Genomic DNA, 22,536 nt, shown 5'->3' on the forward strand with positions numbered 1-22,536 from the left:
AAGGCACGCAGGAATGCGATGCCGCAAGGGCGAAATGGGCGAAACATTAACATGGCCGGAGTCCGGCCTGTGTGGCTGTGAGCTTACGCACACTTTGCACTGAGCCCACATCTCTAGCCCTGTCGTCTCAGCTATTACTAATGGTCTTTTTCTACTGATGGCGGTAGTTGTCTCTTCGGTCGACGACTCCGGCGTTTCCGGCGCACCTGGCAACGGCCGGTGCAGTCGGATACGTCATGCTGGAGGCGCTAAGATAGCTAAAATTCTACACTGCGCTTTAAACGTGACCAGCAGCAGAGCGCCGATCAGTAGTTGCCGCAGCGCAAGTGCACAAGTGCGCGGCGAGTGGCCGTTTTGTTGGTAGTCGAAGACGTAACCTCAACACGCTTGCATCAGTGAACCCTAACTGTGTGCAGTGCGGCATGCTGCTGGTGAGCCATAGCGTGCGACGCACTCTGATCCAGTGACTCGGGCGTGAGGTAGGACATGTTCCCACGCAAGCCACGCTAGGCTGTAGAGCGTGCAATTTTTCCCGCGTCCGCGTAACGCCAGACTATAGATCCGCGCCTTTAGCTGGGCCACCCCAATGCGCTCTTCCTCTCCGAGCGCAGAGAGAACGCATCGAGGCTAAGCTCACTCAATGTAGAAAATTAAACAAAGAAAACCGACTTGACGTGGTGAATACTTCACATTCGCGGGCGCGCAATCGCGTAGGCACAGCGCAAGAAGCAGCTAGCAGAGTATGCTAACTCCGTGGCTAGCAGAAGTGCGGAACCTGTTTGCTGATACACTTGAACGGTATACAAGCAAAGAAAGCTGGCTGCCTGGGCGCTGGCTCTCTGCAGTCTCAATGTCACCTCACTTCCGGCGAGTGGCAATGGCGGCGCCTTTTTCAGTTCTCGTAGAAGAAACATCGATCTTTGCCAGCGTTTTGTGAAGCACCCGCTCGCACTCCAAGCGTAAAATATTCCACAGAGGCTATTTTATCTCAAAATTATCTGAAACCGGGCTTTTTACATGGCCTGAAATTTCGTTGCAGTTGGCCCTTAATAACGCCCATCTGTTACGCGTTTCTATATACATGGCCAAGCTATTGCGATGAGTGTCGCCCTTGGAAACTGCGCGCTTATGTCCGAAACAATCACCATTGGAGGAATTCGGTTATTGGGAGAAGCATCACTCCGATGCGGCCATAGGGGCGAAATGACACTTACTGTTCTTCTTGTTCCTCTTTGGAATACCCTTGGAAACGTTCAAGAAGGTCTGCGCACTTCAACCCCCTGTCCAATCCACTGGAAGCAGAAAAAAAAAGGAAAATAACAAAAGCGTTTTTCTTGTTTCTTCTTACAATACAACATATTTCACTAATGTAAATGTGCTACAGTAAGCCACATTCCCTGAAAGAAAGAAAAATTAACAGGGAAAGAAAAGAACAAAGAGTGAGAGAAGCCAAGCAACCAGTGATATACATTACGCTGCAGATATTATTCACTTATTGGTGGAGTAACATTGCCACATAGGGCAGTCTATTGAAGATTCCAGTGGATTGCCTTTATTATGACACCAGTTGTTAGACCTTTAATTTAACTGAAACGAATGAAGAATCCCGGCGAGAAAACAAGCATTGCTATAAAATGAGTAAAGCTTTACCGTACTCGAAAGCATGCCACTGCGCTCTTCACCGACTAGCACTGGCGCCCTTACCGGCACGCGGCAACTAGTATGAGCTTTAAAACAAGAAATTTAGATGACGATGCTACTACTGTGCTAGGTATGAAACTGTTCTATACAAATTTATTTTTATCGTTTAGTGGTCCACGCTCGTTCCCCCCATAAGGTAATCCGTTGCAACGTCACGCTGAGCAAATGTTAAACGTATGAATGCTCTTCGCCTACTGTTAATTAAGCCTTGCTTCAAGAGCAACAAACAAAGAGTCGTTACATACTACGAAGCAACAAAACAAAGATTTGAAATACTTAGATTTTTTTTTAATCCACTATCACAATAATTCGACAAATCTTGCGGGCACACAAGGTTCTACTTAACGGGAGTCGACTGTGAAACTTGAGATAATTGGCATATCTTACACTAGTGAAAAAAAGACATTTCTTTTTGAATTTTCAAGTTTCGCTTGATTTGGATTGTGTATAACCTACATATAAATATCTTCCATGACCCATGAAAATCGGTTAAGGGCCACAAACCAAAGTATACAGTCGATTTAGCGGTTGATGCGAGATAAGGGCCATAGCATCACGTCACACCTGTTTCAGGTCCCGTATCCACGGATGAAACCGCGTTCACCACTTTGCAGATTGTGGTTCAGGCCGCTCACTCGACAAACGTCCGGCCTCTTCGACGAGCAAACTGCAACGGATGGTGGTCCGGAGCTGACCGCCCTTAGTTAATATATATATATTATATGCATGCTGTACCGTGACGCGGCCGCTACATGAACATCTGTTCTGGTGACCTGCCCTCAGAGACCGTTCAGTGAAGCGGGCGCATTCTCTGGCATCCTGCTGCATTCGCTGCAGTGCTTGTCGCACCGCTTGGACACGTCGTCCGCGATTCCTTGGCCTCTCATCTGGCCACCGCCACGTCTGTCATCCCACCTCCTGAGGTTATAAACTCCCCTCCCGTCGCTATGCATAGAGCATTACCACCAAGAGACGCCGTACACCCCCGTCCCCCGCCCCCCTTGGACGTGGAACCCGCTGCTGCGACTAAAGAACTTACTGCATCGTCAGCGAACGCTGTCTATAGCCCTTCGACTGCGGCATCTAGTGACATGGCTGTGGTCACGCAGACCATAGCAGCGGTGGCAAAGCGCACTTCCTTCACCATCTCCCCTGAAGTTCCGAGTTCCGTGGCTTCGACGGCGATCCAACGTTGTAGGTATACACAGTCAATTCATTGGCGTGTCGACACGCCTCGCCAGAGCACGTGATGACATCGCTCGCCGAAAGCCGAATTCGTGATGCCGCCCAGGCATGGCACAGACATAACGGCTCTGCGTACACTTCCTGGACAGAATGCAGTGCGGCTTTAGTGACTGCTTTCCGCTAACTCCCATCTGGCTATGACGATCACTTCATGCGCATGCGCTGGCACCGGCAAGCATCAACCGAAGAGGTAGAACTCTATCTACGCGTATGAAAAGGTCAAGCTTCTCGTGGACTGCGGCATCACCTGGCTCTCTCTTGCTGCTCACCAGAGTGCGATCGACGGGTTGCTCGACTCTACCCATACTCCGGAAACGTCCCCTTGGGCTTTCGCACGAAAGTCAGCTGCGCTCAGCATAGCACTCGTAGTCTTATTGCTGCAGGCATGCCGGAGGCTGGACCTTCACTGGCCGTCTCCACACGACGCGGCTGCTTCTCTTGCGGTTGTATTAGTCACAATTCCGAGGATTGCCTTCAGCCCCCCAAAACTTGGGTCCATTATCAGGCCCGCCAATCTCCCTTGTTGCCTGGTTATTGTGGAAGGGATAGGCGATCTGTTGGCCTTGTGGATGCCGGTGGCGAGAAGATTGCGCTACACCAAGGTCATGCTCCTGGCACTATCCGCCGCCCACGGACGCAACCCCCGCTCTACGGACTACGAAGCAACGTTGTGGCAGTGAACATACTCGACATTTGTGTCCGGATGCCGCCAAGGACAAAATTCATCCCAGCAGTTCCTGTCTTCGAGAACTTCCCGGCCGACATGATTCTGGGGACGAATCGTTTGCAGTCCAACGACATTCAAATCACCAAAGACCATGGTCGTGTTTAGATGCGCCCTTATACATCCCTAGTGCAGAGCTCCACGGCTCGGTCCAGACCAGTTCCTACACCGACAGGTGAACCTGCAAATTTGCCTACCTTGTCCTCTGTACTCCCTCGCTAGGCTGTACTGTTCGGCCATAGTAAGACTGACCTCAAATATGTAATTTCCTGGAGCATCGTATACCCACGAGTGACCACTTGCCAATATGAGTTCCACTGAGCAGATACGCGGCACGGGAGCGTACCGGGATCGCGGAACACCTGCATGAAATGCTCGAAGCCGGCATCATTCGGTCGGCCCTCTCCAAGTCCGCGGGAAGCGCGAGTCGTGCTTCTTCGCAAAAGGAATGGTTCTTAGAGACTTTCCGTCGACTAGAAGCAGCTCCACAAGTGTACGAGGCTCCACACGTACCTACAACCTCGACTTGATAATGCTATTGACATGGTCTGCCATTCCAAGTTCTTCTAATCACTTGATTTACGCGCGGGATACTGGTAGATCAACGTCACGGAAGAAGTACAAAACGGCCTTTCGGACTCCTTCAGGCCTGTAAGAATTGAAACGCATGCCATTTGGTTTGCACACGGCTCCTAGTAGCCCTTCGGCGCGCTATCAATTTCATGCTAGGACCATTGAAGGACCAACTTTGTGTTCTGTATCAGTACGACATCCTGGTAGTTGGCGCAAAGCAGAAACATTTGAGCAATTTGGACGAAGAACTACACAAGCTCTATGGGGCTGTGTTTCAGTTGAAGCGCGAAAAGTGCCAATTTGGTCTTTCTAATACTCCATACCTAGGACATACTAGCTCTCCTAATTGCATCCAGCCGCTCCCGGAGTGGATTGCCGCTGTGGAATATTCCACCCTAACTTGCCTGAAACAAGTGCAGTCGTTTGTGGGTATGGCATCGTACTTACACAGACTTTTTGCTCACATCGCATTGACAGCCGCTTCCCTCACCAATTCAGCTAATAAAGGGAGTTTGTTTTGAATGGGAAACCCCACAACAAGTCGCTTTACGAATTTCAGAACAGAAGTTGACTCAGGGTCACGCATTAAGCCTCGTAAATGACGACTCGACTGCGGAAGTGCACACTCATGCCAGCCAGATGGGCCTCGGGGCAGTGCTAATGAAACCTGACTCTGATGGCGTAGAACGTATTTGTAACATATGCGATACGCAAACCTTCAGATACCGAGGGCCACTACCACTCAAAAAAGCTGGAATGTCTTGCGGTGGTATGGAGTGTGGATGATAAATTCCGTCACTATCTCTTTGGGCGCAAGTTCGCAGTGGTGACCGATAGCACTGCATCGACATGAATGTTTTCCAAGTAACAGTTGAAGCACACGTTTGCCTGATAGATTACCCGCTGCAAGAGCACGATTTTGACGTGCGCGCCGTGTTGGGCCTCTAAACAACATCACCGATGCTCTCTCACGGAACCCTTTTGACCGCGTGTCCGAAAACAAGGAGAATTCAATTTTCTTCTCTCAGCAAGAGTTCTCCAAAGCCTGACAGGAGGACAAACACTTATCATCAGTCATTGCTTCAATCACTGCTACAGGAAAGAATTCGATATTTGTAATACGTGATGACACGCCGTGTCGGCGTCAGTGGCACAAAGACCACTCAGAAGAACATCATCTCCTAGGGATTTCTCATTGCTTTAGATCGGAAACATTGCAAGCTATTCTTGACACCCCGCAAGGAGGGCACATCGGCCACCGAGCCACGTCCCGCAAAAGGCAAGAACGCTTCTCGTGGCCTAAGATGGAAAGCAATGCTCGTTCTTACGTCGCCTGTTGCAAAGTGTGCAAGCAATATAAGTGACTGCAAGGAGGCCAGCGTGGATTACTCACACCCATTCTGATGCCAGAAACAATTTTTTATACTGCTGACATCGCCTACATCGGCCTTCTACCGATGACGAGAGCAGCAAACCGCTATATAATTGTGACCATGGACTAATTGTCGAAGTACGTCGAAGTAACCGCTGTGCCATCTCTCGCGTCCGGTCACCTGATCAGTTTCGTAATAAAGCTGGTGTTTGAATGGAAGCATGGCTTGCTAAAAAATTTATATCACACCATGCTACGACATTCCGTAGTCGCGAACTAAAGAATTACCTTAATACAGCAGGGGTACAGCACCATTAGACGTTCTCATTTAATCGCCAGGCAAGCGACCGTACGGAACGAACTAACCAATACATCCAGGCGCAACTCGCCCCGTTTACGAAAATAGGAAATAAACCCACGCACTGTGGGAACCGATGTAAACGAAGCTTTCCGTGCTCGATGTATTGATTGATGATAATTAGCGTTGATGTTGACGGCTAAAGCTTAATTTCTTCAACGTTTAGTCTAATCCGAGAGTGGTGAGCTGATGTTGAACGTTACCTTGCATGCACCACTGTTGTTTGTCTGCGTAGTACACAGAACCAACAGAGCGAGGTGTTTGCGTGAGGCGTTCTGGTGCGGCATACTTTAAAACCTCTGAGAGAGTTGAATGTTGTCATTTCCTCACATGGCACATCGCATTGTGGCAGAAGTATTAAGCTTGAATTGGATTATGCGGCATTACACGCCAAAACCACAGTCGGATTATGATTCAAGCCGTAGTGGCGGATTCCGGATTAATTTTGACACCGTGATGTTCTTTAACGTGTTCCAACATTGAAGTGCATGTACGTTTTACATTTCACCCCCGTCGAAATGCGGCCGCCGCGATTGGAATCGAGTCCACGACCTCTATACCAATGCCAAAGCCGCAAAGCTGACGCGGCGGTCACAGAAGTGCTGATTTGACAGTCGACCGCTTCCGTACTGTCTCCTCGACCCTGCGGTGCGCTTTAATTAATGTGGCTCTGCTTCCGGAGAAGTTGCCTGCTTGACATATTTGCATGGCGTTTGTTTTTCATAAATAGCAGCAACGCACTGTACCGTACCGTGAACTTAAGCTTATCCTGTTTCCCCGCAACGGCTGTCGTATTGTAGCGGGGTTTCCTTGCGTTCTCACGTCACCTCCCCCACCTCTCTTATATGGGAACTGCCTCTTCTCCCTCCCTCTCCTTCTTGTCTCTACAGTGCTATCTGCGTCCCCACTGGCCTCACACGTTAGTAGAAAGGAAAGCGCTGCAGTTTCTGCAATGCTTCTGAGGTGAGTCACGGATAATTAGAGCTGTCAAGCGGCTAATGTGGCGACGGCCAGGAAGCTGCAGAGGGCATTGTGCACATTCTACGCGGTGGTGTGAAAACGAGTTTCTCCCGTCGCCTTTCCTCTCTTACTCGCGTCTCTAATGTATGTACAAGCTCTGCACATATTATTAGCGAAGGCTGCTGGCCAGTGGAAACAGTACTTACGAACAAAAAGCTGTGTGAATTCAGACACTGGTTTCGATAGCACATTACGAACCATTGCAGTCTCGTGTTGCCAATATATTCGGAAGCTTAAGTCTGTCACTGAAGTGAGACAAAACTGTCACTAAAATTGTGGCTATAACTGTGAAGGGAATTTTAAGCACGTAGCTGTTTTGAAACACCAAAATATAACCTAACGTGAAGTAAATCATTTACCAAAACATGTCACGTTGAAGCTGATAGAAAACAATGAATTTACCAGCAGGGTATATAGGGCGTTAGCTTTAATAATGTATTTACTATAGGGTGGGGTAATACTCAAAATCTAGAATACGAATAATTGGTGTGAGATATTTTATTTCCATTCGGAAATTAACTATTCTGCGCTTCCAAATATCAAAAGTAACCAAGTATTTCGCAACAGCCGACTTTTAAAGTCGGGTTACTGTTCACATGCTGAACAAAGCATGGCAAATAATAAATACCAGAAGTAAAACAGCGACTATGTTTTTGACGCAATGCAGAAACAAGATTGGTAATGCAAGCTTTGTCTTTGATTTTACTGTGGAAGTGTGGCACTGATTGACCCTCATTGGGTTAGACCTTGTACAGACACATAAATAGTGACAGGTGTACCTGTTTACCTTTTTCAGGTGACCGCTTTTCACCGTCTAACAAATGTTATCGCTCAGAGTGGAAGGCGCCCGCATGTATCGGAGCTTTCTCGAATGTTATCGATGGTTCTATCTGCTGTGTGTTGTTACCGAAGCTTGTCTAATCTGACTGCATGTGCGACGCGAATAGCGTAGAACTTCCTGGAATACACGCGGGCACCAGTGATTAGTCGGGAACCTTCGATGAGGATGTACAAAAGCCGCTTGATCGGCGGATCAGATTTTCAACGACCACCGACTGTATTCGCTGCTCTCGTTGTTCTTTGAGTGTAGCCTCTTTTTCAGGGCGCAGGTTTGCCCGATAAAGCGCTAGTTTCTTCATTCACATTTTTGCTGCTTTCTTCACAGTCACTACAACGTGACATCTGGTGGAGGTGCTAGTGCGTTCATGTACCGAACGCCACGGCAAAGCCGCGATCCAAGCTCAAATGCCAAGGACATCACCAACGTCGCAAGGACCAGTGAGCTGCTACCTAAGGTCTGCTAAGATCTGCTAAAGTCTGCTACCGGAATACGGAATACTTTCCTAGAAGGCTAGAAGGATCAAGCACAATTCAACTACCCCTGTGGCTGCGCCAGCGTCCCCCATTCTACTGCAGCAACCTCGTGACCCACCAACCTTCCATGGATCATTGTCTGAAGATCCCGAAACCTGGCTGGATACGTACAAACGACTTGTGACGTTCAACAACTGGGACTCCGCCAACAAGATTCGGCATGTGTACTTCTCCTTAGAACACGCCGCCAGAACGTGGTTTGAGAACGGGGACAAAATGGGACCTGTTCTCTAGCTGCTTCCTGCGGATATTTAGGAGCATCGTGCGTAAGAAAAGGGCCGAAGCAACGCTAGAAGCCAGAGTACAATCACCCAATGCGAACATCGCGATTTTTACGGAGGAGACGACTCGCCTGTTAGACAGGCCGACCCCAACATGGCAGAAGAGAAAAAAGTTTGCTTTATGATGACAGGTGTCAAGCAAGACCTCTTCGCCTGATCGATAAGCAGCCCACTTAAGACTGTTTCTGAATTTGTTTCCGAAGCCACAACCATCGAGATCACGCTCGATAAGCGGCCAAGGCAATATAACCGACGAAATCACACACATGTTCAAGCACTCGATAGCGACAACATGCGAGACCATCAGAGCGGTCGTTCGCGAGGAACAACAGAAGCTCTTTTCAAGCTCGCAACCACAATCGCTGACAAGGCCTCAATCGCTGAAATCGTTAAAGAAGAGGCTCATCGATCCCTTGGTCTTACTGAAGTGCAACCGCCATCGCCACAGCCGGAAGCGGTGACATACGCCGCCGTCACCCGGCGCCAAATGCCCCATCCGCGCCCGCGCCAGGATACCATGACACCGGAATCCCATCGCCACCTGTCGGCCAGCGAAACGCCCCGAGGGAGACAGACATTTGGCGCGTCCCCGATCACCACCCACTCTGCTACCATTACGGAGAAGGTGACTATGTGTCCGCCTATGCCCTTACCACATTATGGGACTGCGAGAGTTCGCCGTCAACGCGAGGCGTCCAAAGCTTGGGGAGCGCCCTCGTGACATCGCCGACTATTTCGCCGCCACTCGGTGGAGTTCTTGACCACCGTACCGTTCACCGTCACCAGGCCGCTAGCTTTAACCGCCATGCCGACCATACACTGGCCCAGCCGGGGCGGGTCCACAAGTTTATATCCGGGAAACTAATAGCACGGAGGTGCGGAGTCGAAGTGGCGAAATTCTTCAACGAGAACATCCTGCTCCAACATGGAGCCCCAAAAGTCTTCATCATCGACAGGGGAACGACTTTTACAGCAGAATTCACCCAAGTCGTTATGCAATACAGCCAGATAAGCCACTTCCTAGCACCCGCAGACATATGGCCTTACGGAGCGGCTGAACAAGACCCTCGCCAACATGCTAGTAATGTACATTGACGTCGAGCACAAGACGGACGTTGCCATGCTTCCGTACGTGGCCTTCACTTATAAAACGGCAGTGCCGAAAACAACTCAAATGACGCCGTTGAAGCTGCTTTACCGAGTTAACCCGACGACGACTCTCGACGTCATGCTGCCGCGCATCACCGACGTAGAGAATCTCGACATCGCCGCCAATCTCCAGCACGCCGAAGAAGCACGACAGCTCGCACGCCTGCGCATCAAGAATCAGCCGAGGACCGAAAGTCGCCACTACAATCTTCGACAACGATACGTGGAACACGAGCCTGGTGACAGAGTTTGGGTTTGGACCTCGATACGCAGACGAGAACTTATCGGAAATTTTTGCTCCGCTATAAGGGACCCTATATGGTCCTACGACGCATTGGCACACTCGACTATGATGTTCTGCCAGACGGCCTTTCGCTATCACAGCGTGCCGCTCACGACCTGAAATAATCCATTTGCGATTTCAGCCGTTCTACCAGCGCTGACGGATTTTGGGACATTGCAGAGCTCAAGTTCGGAATTTCTTTTTTTTGGACTGTGTTATTGTTATGACTTTTTTGTTTTGTTACGTTCGCAGTAGCAGAAGTGGGTTCTGCGGGACGTGCTTGGCCACATGTTGTTAACGAGGCGATGACAATTACCCGAGCTTTGTGTAGGTTAATTAACTACATTTTCACCCTTGATCTGCCGGAAAGCCGCCGTGCAGTACTTGATGATTCAAGTTTATTGACGCAAGGGCATCTAAGACCGAAGAGCGCCAGGACATGTGTTTTGGTTTAGTAAAGTTGTGAGTTTAGGCTGTGACCTAAAATAAAGGCTACATAGAGGCCTGCCTACATGTAAAATAGATCTATAGATAATAGTACCGCCGCGCAGCACTGATTGGTGTGAAAGCAGTGAGCATCCAAGAGATTCATTCAGACGTCTGTGAACAAGCTCAGCCATCCCGATATTTGCGACTTTATTACGCAGTATATAGGGCTTATGCACCTGCTGTGTTATAAATCTGAGCCGAAAATTTATTCCATTTGATTTTAGTAAATTATCTCGGTGGCACGCCTGCGCACGTCTACCGATCGAATTGATTTAGTGACACCGCTGAACCTGCAGCGTTTAAGCACATTCAAACTGGGTTCCGTGAATAGTCAAGAAACTTCTACTTTATGAGCATTATGCTCTAAAGCAGAATCACAATGTGAAGGGTACCAGTGCGGAGGCAACCACATAGTTCTGATTTCTTTTGTCTTTCAGAAGTTGCTGCCACGTGCTATAGTAGATGACGCTCACCCGGGCACACTAAACAGTTAAGGGTTACCGTACTTTGCGCTGCGAGACTTTGTTTACAGTTTACAGCAATCAGCGACTTTTTTATGGAATGGTCACGGAGCCTATGCATCGTACAGTGAGTTCCAACCGCGTGCACGTACAGCGTTCTAGATGGCTATTTGACAAGTAAACTTTCTAGCTAAGTCATTAAAATATAGCCAATTATTCATTCAATTCCATAAAAAAGTCGCTGATTGCTGTAAACTGTAAACAAAGTCTCGCAGCGCAAAGTACGGTAACCCTTAACTGTTTAGTGTGCCCGGGTGAGCGTCATCTACTATAGCACGTGGCAGCAACTTCTGAAAGACAAAAGAAATCAGAACTATGTGGACGCGAACAGTGCCCGCTTTTAGAAGTGACTGCGTGTGTGTGTTTGTGTGGGAGTGGAGATGACCTGTTTTTCCCTTTCCCTTCTGATTGTGGGGGGGGGGGGACATGCCTCCTCCCGAACCGGTAGATACGCCTATGACGAGCATGATGTGAGAGACGCACAGACAAATATAAACACGTCTCACTGGATAACCTCGAGAACTCGCTGTCACAACGCTGGCGTGATGAACACTGGCAGCGAGAAGCGAACGCGTCGTGCTGCCTCGGTTTCACCGCGAGAACACCTTTCTCGGCCAAATAAACGAAAGCAGTCTTGAAAGTACCTATATCTGTAATAATGAATTCAGTTACCTCAATCGTGTGAACCTTGACTCTTGCGGATTCCAGACAAAACGAAGGTGCTGATGTATGAAGTACCTTAGATGAACATCCTGCAACAGAGCACATGTAAAAAATAGATGTGTCAAGCGTCATTACCTCTACCACTGCATACTATTACGCCATGTAAGGTCTGCTGCAAACCTGCTCAGTTTGGGCGCACGAGTCTTTACAACTCCTACATCCCCCACCCCAGTGCAGGGTAGGAAACTGGAAACGCGCCTTCGGTTAACCTCCCTGCCTTTCCTTTCTCTTTCTCTCACTTGGGCGCACGATAAAGTCGGGAATGCACTTAGAAAGGTCAACGTCCTCGGTGTGCTCGGCTCGATCGAGTAGACCGGTTGACTTACCATCTCCTTGGGTTGCCAAACTCGTTTATCGAGTAGATGGTCGGTTTGACCGATTGAGAGGGGACGCGTAGGATGTCGTGTGAGTACTCAGTTTGAGTTTTGAGATGCCAGGCGAAGTGCCGCCGAAGCAAACTGGCCCATAACTAACAAATGCTTATCCTCCCCACTTGCCTTTGCGTATAATTTTATGAATATAGTAAATATATTCATTGGCACAAAGAAGATGTACCTCCTGAGCTTTGTCAGCAATGAAGGTACGCCAGCTGCAGTGATCAGAAACCGGCGGAAACATCCTGTGGCGTTTCGCAATATTGTGTGGGTCATCCTGAGCGACTCACAAGCATGTTTACCGAGTATTAATTCAACAAGCATCAACAAAAATGAGGACGCTCTAGTATGTAGCCGCGTGACTATCGCCTCCGAAGCAGGCGAATAGAGGTAGCGCGAGAATAGAAGACGCTAGAACCCTCGACATGAGCTGCAGCAATGTCGGCCGCTTCCGAGATCCCACTGCACAATGGCTGGCCGGATAAATAAACCGTGGCGTTTGCGGCTACCTCTTCGCGTCGCCTCCCACAAATTGGCAATCCGGATGACTGAGCCCAGCCATGTCAGCGTCAACGCACCAACTCTAGCAAGGTGAGATTGAGGTGGCCTCAAGCGGCCGGTCTGCAGACGTCCCATGGTCGTAGGGGGTCCGGGAATTCTACATCGACATGCCGGACATCTGGTTCGTCCAGCTCGGCAGCCACTTCCTTCTCAACAAGGGTCTAGGTTCCAGCTGCATTTCAAGCTCCGGCTGTCATCCCCCGCCGCCGACGTCTCCGCGGACTTGCGTGGAGCCGTCCTTGCTCACTACGTCACCTTGGGCACTCAGTCACAATAGTGCTCGCCATTTGACCCGTCGCATCATTTCACGTCTTGTCGTCCCAAATCACCTGCGTCCACCCACAAACCTGTCGTCAGCACGTGCCCGCCCAGCATCAAAACTCGACTTGGTCGGTCGGCTTCCTCCCCAGCGCAAAGGCAGCCGCGCGACGAATCTTCCAAAGGAATTGACTGGGCCAAACGCGATGGCTTTCCGCTACCCTACGGCCCACCGCTCCCCTTCCTTGTACGTTCCCGCCAGCTGTCCGCTTTCCGTACAGGAGCACCTCACTCATCACCGATACAGAGGCTCTCCCACCGGCTCCACTACGCGCAAATTTCACTCTAGCTGGAATAATGACACCCCAATCACAACCTTCGCGATGCCTTCAGTGACAATGGCGACCCTGATGATATCGGCATTCGACGCTTCACCGCAAGCAGCAGCTGAGAAGCCTTCTGATGTTCTGTACTCAGACCTTCCGCGGGTGCATGGCCTACCGAAGTTTTACAGCAGCAGCTCTGTCATCTGATTTATTCAGCTCGAGCACAGCTTCTACGTCTACGTGATGAGTTAACAACACTCGCGTTATCTCCATACAAGTCCCGAGCTGCCAGACGGTCTACTTTTGGGGCTCCGACTGCTACAGGCCGTGCAACTACTAGAACACGTGGCAGGTGGCGATTTCGCGCTACGGCAGGCATCACTGTGGCTGCGCCTCGCTCACAACCTACGCGGCCGGTGCTGCCTGGTACATCTCTCCCGGACTGCGTGAACCCGACACTACGAACGACGACACCATCTGCCTATTTTACCTGGACTTTTTACCATTGGTATTTATTGTAATCGCGCTTCGCACTAGCAGGCGGACCCTGTAGCGGCGCGACTACCGCCTCCAAAGCAGGCGAACAAGATGATGGGCTCGAGTGCAGGTGGCCATGAACACGCTAGCGCGCTGGATCTGAGCGGCCGCGGTGTCGGCCACTCGCGTGATCCCGCGGCACCATGGCTGGACGGCCTAAATAAACCGTGGCTATGGCGGCTACCTCTTCGCGTCGCCTCCCACAAGTATATCAAGTACAAGATATATATACAAAGTCGATATATCTGCAGCATGAAATTTTGGTTGAATGGATTCGTAGTCGCTGTCGCATTCCAGGCAACACAGAGACCAACAGTTTGGTACGCACGGCCAACACTGAAGACTAAACTGATCCGTCTCTCACATAGTGATGCACACGCATCAGCTTACGCCGGCTTTCAGCTCGATTATCGAGAGATTATTCGTTTGAAAGCAGTTGTAGAAACTCTGTTTTATTTCTGATTAATACAAACATACAGTTCAATATTTCACTAACAACTACAAGTTATCTAGAAACAGCAATGCACAGATTGCTTATAGACACTTACTACACAAAGTATTCTTTACTTATAGTAGGACGGAGCCGAAAGTACGGTGTGCACTCGCTCGGAATCATATGAAGATATTGATCACCGCTTGTATAACCACAGTATTCATGCTCAGGATCCATACCCAATAATTGAACTCCAAAATCACGCAATCAGCACCTGAAAATATATTTACAAAGTGACAAGGATTGCAGAAATTACTAGAGCATTATAATTACCTTCTGTTGTCATGCGCTGCTGTTTATAGTTTATGCGAAGTGCCCTTGGTCTTGACTTCGTTGGAACGTGTGGTGTAGACTTTTATACATGATGCGCTAGACTGCGATTCCTCGAAATACAAGTGACCTATAAGTGAGTTCTCTTTATGTAACTATTAGCGATCTGAACTCCGTCCCGTGAATTACCGTGTATCAATTTGAAGTTTATGTGAACTCGGTGTTAGCGCTTTCGCACCTAAATTACCTTGTATGTTGATATTTTATCTCGTATTTGTTTTCTTTGTTTTAGTCGGCCAATATAAGTACTGTATGCCTAAAAGAGAAGGAGCAGCGCCCATCACGCAGGATGCGAAGCTTTCCTGTACACACATATAATAAAAAACATCGACTATCAGCGGTCTATCATAGAATCAAAGTCGACGCTGTCAAACGACAACAGAGCAATTCTCGCGTTCGTTCCCTTCGAATCAAAGGTGTAATAGAATGTTTCAAAAACCGACCCATCTCTCAACTATTAGAAGCTACCATCAATAACAGTGTGGCCATCAACTCGCACACAACATTCAGCCGCCGTGGAGGGGAAGCTCCTGGGGCGTAGCTTCAGCGTGCATCTTACCATGTTCACCGCCATTCCACAGCGCTTTTGGTTTATTATAATACATACTCAATCAGAGTAGCATCCACGTGGAACACTTTCGCCTTTGCCGAAATGCGGCAAAAAATTCACGCAGAAACTCCTCGAGGAGACCAGACACTACAAACGACAGCGCTGCGGTGACAAGAACTGGTGCGGACGGCGGCGCAAGGTGCATTGACAATGCAAGGAAAGTACTGCAGGTGGCGGCGCCAGGCGTGCTGATGACGTTGCTGTCATTAGAAGCCGTTATCGCTCTTTAGAGCCTTATCCATCCGCGTCGAACCATTAGGAACCGTGACCAAACGTACATTGGCGGCGGTGCGTATATGGCACGATCGTGTGAAACATATTTTGAATGTGATCCGCGATGCCGACAGAGTGTTCCGACTTCTGATAGTTACGCGCTCTGTGTTTCCGGCGCTTCGCGTGGAAGATAAGCGCGCGAGTCCACGTCTTAAAAGCGAACTGAGCTGCGAAACGGGCAGAGTGCGGCTTGTGCTGAGAGTTTTCTCAGCAGTGTGGGCTCGCCGCCTCTATCGCGTTGAAGCGACATCATGAGGTCGCTCGCTTCTGCGGTTTTATCTTGAAAGCTATCTGCTTACGGGGCGGACGGAGGGAGAGACGGACGGACATTTTTCTGGTTGGGTAAGCATAGAAATGCTCACGCGTTTAAATAACACAAATTTAAGTCGGATTTACCATTAAGTGGTTCATTTCGTCTTATTGTGTTGTTGGCGATGACATATTTCTGTCTAAGGTTTCTTCCCCAGCTTAAGATAATGCGCATGAAAATGTGGGAACTTCTTTCAGGGTTGCACATTCTTGTGCGCGTTATGCCTCCGTAGCTTTCTCTTCATTTCCACAGACACTTGTCCGAAAGTACAGCAACAGACACATGCGAGCGCTTGTGTTTCAGCGTTTTTGCACTGGTCCAGCCCACCGATTATAACCGCGGGCGACACTTGGTGGGCACGAACACAGCTTCTCGCAATCTGTCCGCTAGACGCCTGCTCCACCAAGACCATCGAGCCGTTCGCGTTTCTTACACCACGCCGACCACAACCTCGACCTGTGCGAAACAGCCAATGCCATTCCTTGAAACATGTCCCGGACGCTGTACGCTCTACTCGCTGGCTACACTCCAAAAAGTGACCCTAGATGGCGTACAAAGTTTTCGAACGTCTTTTAGCGCTACTCGCACCATGTTGCTTTCTTCCTTCTTTATCGCGCTGTTTGCTAGGGCGCAGGGGAGCGGGAGGCAGGGTCGAGATAGTAGCGGTGCCAGTAGCAGATGCTAGCGACGGCCTCTAAGTGCGATAACGGTCGGCCGGGCGCTAGCTTAGAATGTTCCAGCTACTCCGTCCGGAGAACGATATGCTGATTCGCTGGGCATTTGCCGCTGCTAATTACCGCCGATAATAAAGACAGACATCGCGCACCTATCCGCCGCCTAAACCAACGCTAGGCAAACAGGAAAGAGAACGGGAACAGGCCATCCGTTGCTTCCTGCTATACCTTGTGCTCACATCTGCTCTGTGCCCTTTTGGGGCTTGCGGGACGTGGCATCATCGAAAAATCACAAGTGATGTCACGTTTCCGAAATCAAAAGCGCGTGCGTTGCTCTATACGGCAAACCCTGAACTCATTACGAGTGAAGGCGTCATTTCATCTTCCAAAACATTGAATGAGTTGCATAAGACCAAAGCAGTTTGACAGAAAACCACGAAAGCATACAACTACTATTGCAGTAACACTTCAACAGCTCATGATGTTAAAAATCACGAACATTAGCTTTATAAGCAAAATATTAATTTATTACTGCCAGGGTTTCAAAGTTGTTTCCCTCTCATGCCGCCATACGATCTCTATCGTGCTCAACTATCACTGTTTCGGGGACTGTACATGAACATGATCGCGACTACAAAAGAAACAAATTCTAAAAAAAAATGTTCCATGACTTTTCTCCGTTAATGCTGCAAAATTGGACACTTGGCCGGCAAGCTCTCCGGTTCACTAAAAAGTGCGTATAAGAAACAGCAGTCACATGCTCCTTTAAACTCACGGCGTACTTTGTACGCCGATTGAGGTCTAGGTCCTATGTTCATATCACAAGAAAAAAAATGTAGCCATAAAATTGGGTTTATGCCTAGGATTGCGATTCTGCCTGTGCATCGGGCTGAGAATCGTAACAAAACAGGTGGCCCAGAGTGTCGGCGCAACCGCAGGCAAGTACCATGTCAGCCATTCCAATGATGTAGAAGTGGACGTTTGTAAGCTGCTCCGAGCCACCACGTGCCCACAGGGGTTGCATACAAACAAACGAGTCAGCCTAGAAGTCAAAGCTGCAGAAAAGTGATCACTCTGTGGGAACCGATATTAATTTTACATCAGACAATACTGACCATTTTTATACCCGTCTTATATACATATAGTACACAAGAATAAACACGACGTACTTGTAAACACCTTCTTTTTTACTGTCAAACGTTTTGAATGGTGTGCCAGCCTTTGTCAGTGATGTCTAACAAGACATCTGCAGCCTTTTCAAACATTTCTAAAATTTGGTACACGTGTGCAAAATTATTCGGCAGTAAATTGATACGGTTAACATTCAAAATACACAAACTGCAAGTATGCACAACACGTGAGGTAACGATGCGCACGACGACGACCTTTAATCAATATACCAGTGCCTAAAGGTAGAATTGTGATATGACTTCGGCACGATATGAATTACGCATCGTAACAACATTATGCGCATATGGCATAAAAGAAAAGTGAGCCAAGCTATAGGACTGGCAACAATGCAAAAACAGAAATATACAAAAATAGTTACAATGCGCTGTGTAAAAGATCAGAAAAGCAGTAGATGCGATGCTCAAGTAGTGGAGGGCAAACTACTGAGTGCGCCTTTGCGTTTGTTTATGCCCTCCATTACAGTGTCAAACTTCTAGACGAGAAACGATTCGGAGATTTAACGCTATTGGTGCGAGCGAAAACCGAATTCCAAAACGGTTGCCTTAATTTTATCAAAGGAGCGACCAGGCGTCATGAAATGTTTTTGCAGGGGTAATTTTGGAAGTGTTTTGGCGAGTGACTTATGGCGATTAAATCGTGCTCTAAACGACGTTTCTGTTTCGCCAATATATTGCATGTTAAAGGTATCGCATTCATGCATGCATACTACGTTGGGACTGCCCGTTTAAGTTGCCCCTGATTTTGAAAGCCAGTGGATGAGCTGCTGACGATCTGCGTCGTTACCATGTGCCAGTGCAGTGCAGTATCGAACATATATTTATCTTAGATACTATCTTAGGTACCGTTTGGGTATCTTGTATCTGTATCACGATAAGTCTGGCAATACCTGTTATCTGCATTTCTGATACATCAAAAAAATGTATCGTGTATCTTAAGACACAAGATACTGCTATCGCAACGAACACCCTGTGAAACTATAAACGTTGGCTGAACTCCGCTTCTCAAGCTTATACTGCTGCCACAAACCCACCGGAATAAACGTAGAGGCAGCTAAATTCTTTTATCTTTTCGTCAGAGCCCTCCAGCGGGGGCTCTACGCGTCTCTTTTGGTGGAGCAGAGCCGTGTGGTGGCGCTCGCGCCGTCTCGACAACAAAACTTGGAATATGCTTAAGCTTCGCCTTTAAGAGTGGAACACGATAGCATTCAAAGATGCCAGACTACTACTCACGCTTCCGGACAACTGCAGCTTATACGTATCCGCAACGCCTACCGGTGTTGGATACGGACCCTTTTCATGGCATCACTCAAGTTCTCCGACCACATCCAATCACCGTCGCATTCCAATTATGGTGCGCCGGGGCGCGTCTAACACGTTACCGGACCCGTCCGACAGGTTGGCTACCCCCACACCATGCGCCGCACGTCGAGCTATTGTCTACCCTCCTGCTTGACCCTTCCCAAAAGTGCAACCGGAGGCCGGCACGGTTCCAGGTAGCTGATCTTGGTCCTGAGCAAAGCCGTTTTGCGGCTCTGGAAGGCCGTCCGAGAACAACCCGCCTCCTCCAGCTGAGCGCTTCCAGGCGAGTAGGCGACGCCGGAGGCACGTCAGCCCTCGGACAATGGAGCTTTTGGAACGTCCCTGGTTGGAATGTGACGACACTTGCACGGGCGCCTACCATTAGAGGAAAATGACGACACCTGACCAGGCTCGACGATATGCCGAAAACGACGTGACCCCGAGAGACCGAAGGGCTTAAAAGCGAGAGAGAATGGAGATGAGTTTTTTTTTTGTTCCTCTTGCCACGGGTGGCAGCGTCCGATTAGCTGCAGTCGGCGGCCGTCGATGAATTTGTGACTGTTCATTATTTTGTGTTAATAATATTAATTGTGTAAATAAACCTTCAGTTTTGAAAATCCTCCTCAACGTCGGCCAACTCTCACACTCAAAGGCAAGATCTAATACAGGGAAATGCTGGCGGCGAACGCTGTGCATGAAGACGAGCTTTCTGGTAGAAACGCGGCTTCTTGCGTAGGCGAATCTTCTGTTATTGTTTCGCACTTTTAATATTTCAAACTGAGAAGATTTACCATACAAGGCATGCGCTATCGGTTTTTTGTTTCCTGGCATTTGTTTGTGGGCTGCAATTATCGAAATCTCAAGGAATAACTTTGTAAGGAACCTAAGTCAAGCCTGATCAACTTTAGTGCCGTGTAAAATACGCGTGGTTCAGGATGATTTTCTCGGCCCCTAACCCCGAGCCCACGCCGACACTGAAGTTTCTGCGGCATGGGGCCTGGGTATCGCGTTGAAACAAGCACGAACGTCGGCGCGCAACCAAACTTTCAAAGTGTAAGCATTCTTTGGCGATATCCCAAGCTCTGGCACGCGAAAAGTTCAATGCGTTGTATATGCAGAAAATTCCGTAATTTGCAAAGCTAACACAATTATTCGTTATGATAGCGTCAGTGTATACGATTGGTAGCTTTTAAGCGCTAAGGAACACTGTAAAACAAAAAAGTAAACAAAGACATATCCCTAGGGTAGTCATAGGGCTTCTTAGAATATGCATGGGGTAGGTTTTAATAGGAGTGATCAACTTGAAATTTGGGGGTTGGGCAATTGAAATTTGGGAAATCGGCCAAGTTGAAATCTGCGCGTGGGCCAACTTGAAATGTGGGGCGGGTCAAATTAAATTTCGGGGCGGGCCAAATTAACCTTTTCGGGAGGACAACGTAAACTTATTTTTTGGGGGTGGGGGCAACCTTAAGTTTCGCGGTGGGCCCACTTAAATTTGGACATGAGCCAGGTTGATATCTGGGGGTGGGCCAACTTAAACTTGGGGGTGATCCAACGTGAGATTTTGGGGTGGCGCAATTTCCAATTGAACGCCGCTGAGCATCGTTCGAGTTATGAACACCTCGCAGATAAGCGAGCGCATCGAGACGCTTGGCGCGCTTTCATTGGGCCAAGGCGCATTCACAATGCAGTCGACAGCTCGCATGGACAAGGAACGCCTGCATAACGCAGCCTTGTGAGAGTGACAGCGAGGGTGACATGGTATCGCGGCGATGCGCTCTCCCCTCACGCAACGCCTCGCGCGCTACTGCAGCAACTGGTGTTCCTAAAGGGGCATAGGGTGTTCCCTTTCAACCGCTCTTCTCTGTCGGAGAAGTGCTCGTGCCCAGCGTTGCGGCTCAATTGGTACGATTGCATTGAAGGGGCAGGATGTAGTGAGAAAATTTCACAATTGTCTAATAAAGTTCATTCATTCTTTCATAGCAAAAAAGCCATGGGTAAGCTAAGAAAAGCAAGTAAGCAAAACTAATCAAAAACGAAGTTACAGCCGAGCCAAGCAATGCTTACGCATTAATAAACAATTCTCAAAATTTCTGTAGCTTTCTTGTTTTCTTGATTATTTCCTTTCAGTAGCGTTGCTGCCATGACACTTGCTCGTAGGTACCGTATACTGTGCTCCGTACGCTAATGTGCGCGGCATTAATATGTCGCTAACGAACGTTTTACGTCCTCAGATAAGCAGAGTATCAAAGGCCATTGCAGCTTTGTGTGCTCTCTGTATACACTCTGCGTCGCAAAAAAAAAAGAATGTCGCTACCAGCGTTTTTGCAGCTGTATACCGGTGATTCGGTATTGCGTAAATGGTCATACGTTTAGGGACAAGGTAATCGTGCTGAGGCTCCTTATTGACGTTGTTGTAATTAAATGGCGGTCTGCTAACTGGTCGGAAGGCTGAGCGGTGACTTCCATCAATTACAATAGCGACGAGCAAGAACCTCTGAAACCGAGCGTTTATTATAAAGCAAGCCCAATAATCTTTTGTAATGAAATGTTGTACTTTGAACAAAGCAGACAAAGATATGAAAATACTAAGACATTTAATTGAGATTAAGCAAGGTTGGTGGGAGTTAAGAAATTTCCAACCATGTTTTGGCGCGCACGCATTTTCAGCTGCATTATCTAGACCTATAAAAAGAAATTTGTGAATGTATAGAAGAATCTTAAGAAACAAATGGAAAGTATCGTATCGGATACAATAATTGCTCTAGTATTTTGTATCATACCTCGATACAATGACAGAGCATCTTTGCCCAGCCCTGCCATGCCATGTGCACACACACCTTGCCGCGAATTCCCACAAGGAAGCAGCTATTGTGTTTGTGGAATATATATATATATATATATATACATTGCAAAGGGGGTTTATTCGGGTCGTAGAGAAGCAGCGACCAACACGGCAACAGCAGGTAGGGCGCAGCCAGTGAACGCACTGGGTACGAGCCGCGCGATGGCAACGGGGCTTTTTAGCCTGCCGATCTTCTTCGTCACAATCACCCCCGGAATTGCAGAGTAGCCATCCTGGCGACCTAGGAAGAGGTGGGCGGATCGTAGTACTGCTTCAGCCGGTCAATGTGTACAGTCTCTCGCCCTCGTCGACGGAGATCGGGAGATGGCGATACGGGTTCGACCACGTAGTTCACTGGTGATGTTTGTGCAACCACGCGGTAGAGCCCGTGGTACTTCGGGAGGAGCTTGGACGAAAGGCCAGGAGCAGCAGCAGGCGGGACTCAAAGCCACACGAGTGAGTCGACGTGGAAGGGGTGAGGGGGAGGATTGAGGTCATGGCGCTCTTTTTGGCGGCACTGTTGAGCAGACGTCAAAGAACGGGCCAGTTGTCGGCATTTGTCGGCGTGCTCAGCAATCGCAGAAACAGGTGAGCATTCAGCAGGGTCCGGCCGGTACGGGAGAACAGTATCAATGGTGCTGGA

At 48.7% G+C, this 22,536-nt stretch overlaps 1 protein-coding gene across 1 annotated transcript in view; it reads right to left on the reverse strand.

Annotated features, from left to right (window-relative positions):
• The window catches only part of LOC142576609 (polyamine-transporting ATPase 13A3-like), a 296,153-nt gene that overhangs the window by 193,911 nt on the left and 79,706 nt on the right, over nucleotides 1-22,536 (reverse strand). The window contains exons 5-6 of the mRNA XM_075686810.1: nucleotides 11,763-11,842; nucleotides 1,215-1,292 (exon numbers count right to left, since the gene is read on the reverse strand). Of these exons, the coding sequence (XP_075542925.1) occupies nucleotides 1,215-1,292; nucleotides 11,763-11,842 (158 nt within the window). The remainder of the gene's footprint in view (nucleotides 1-1,214; nucleotides 1,293-11,762; nucleotides 11,843-22,536) is intronic.

Source organism: Dermacentor variabilis, chromosome 3, assembly GCF_050947875.1.
Source record: "Dermacentor variabilis isolate Ectoservices chromosome 3, ASM5094787v1, whole genome shotgun sequence".
Lineage (NCBI taxonomy): Eukaryota > Metazoa > Arthropoda > Arachnida > Ixodida > Ixodidae > Dermacentor > Dermacentor variabilis.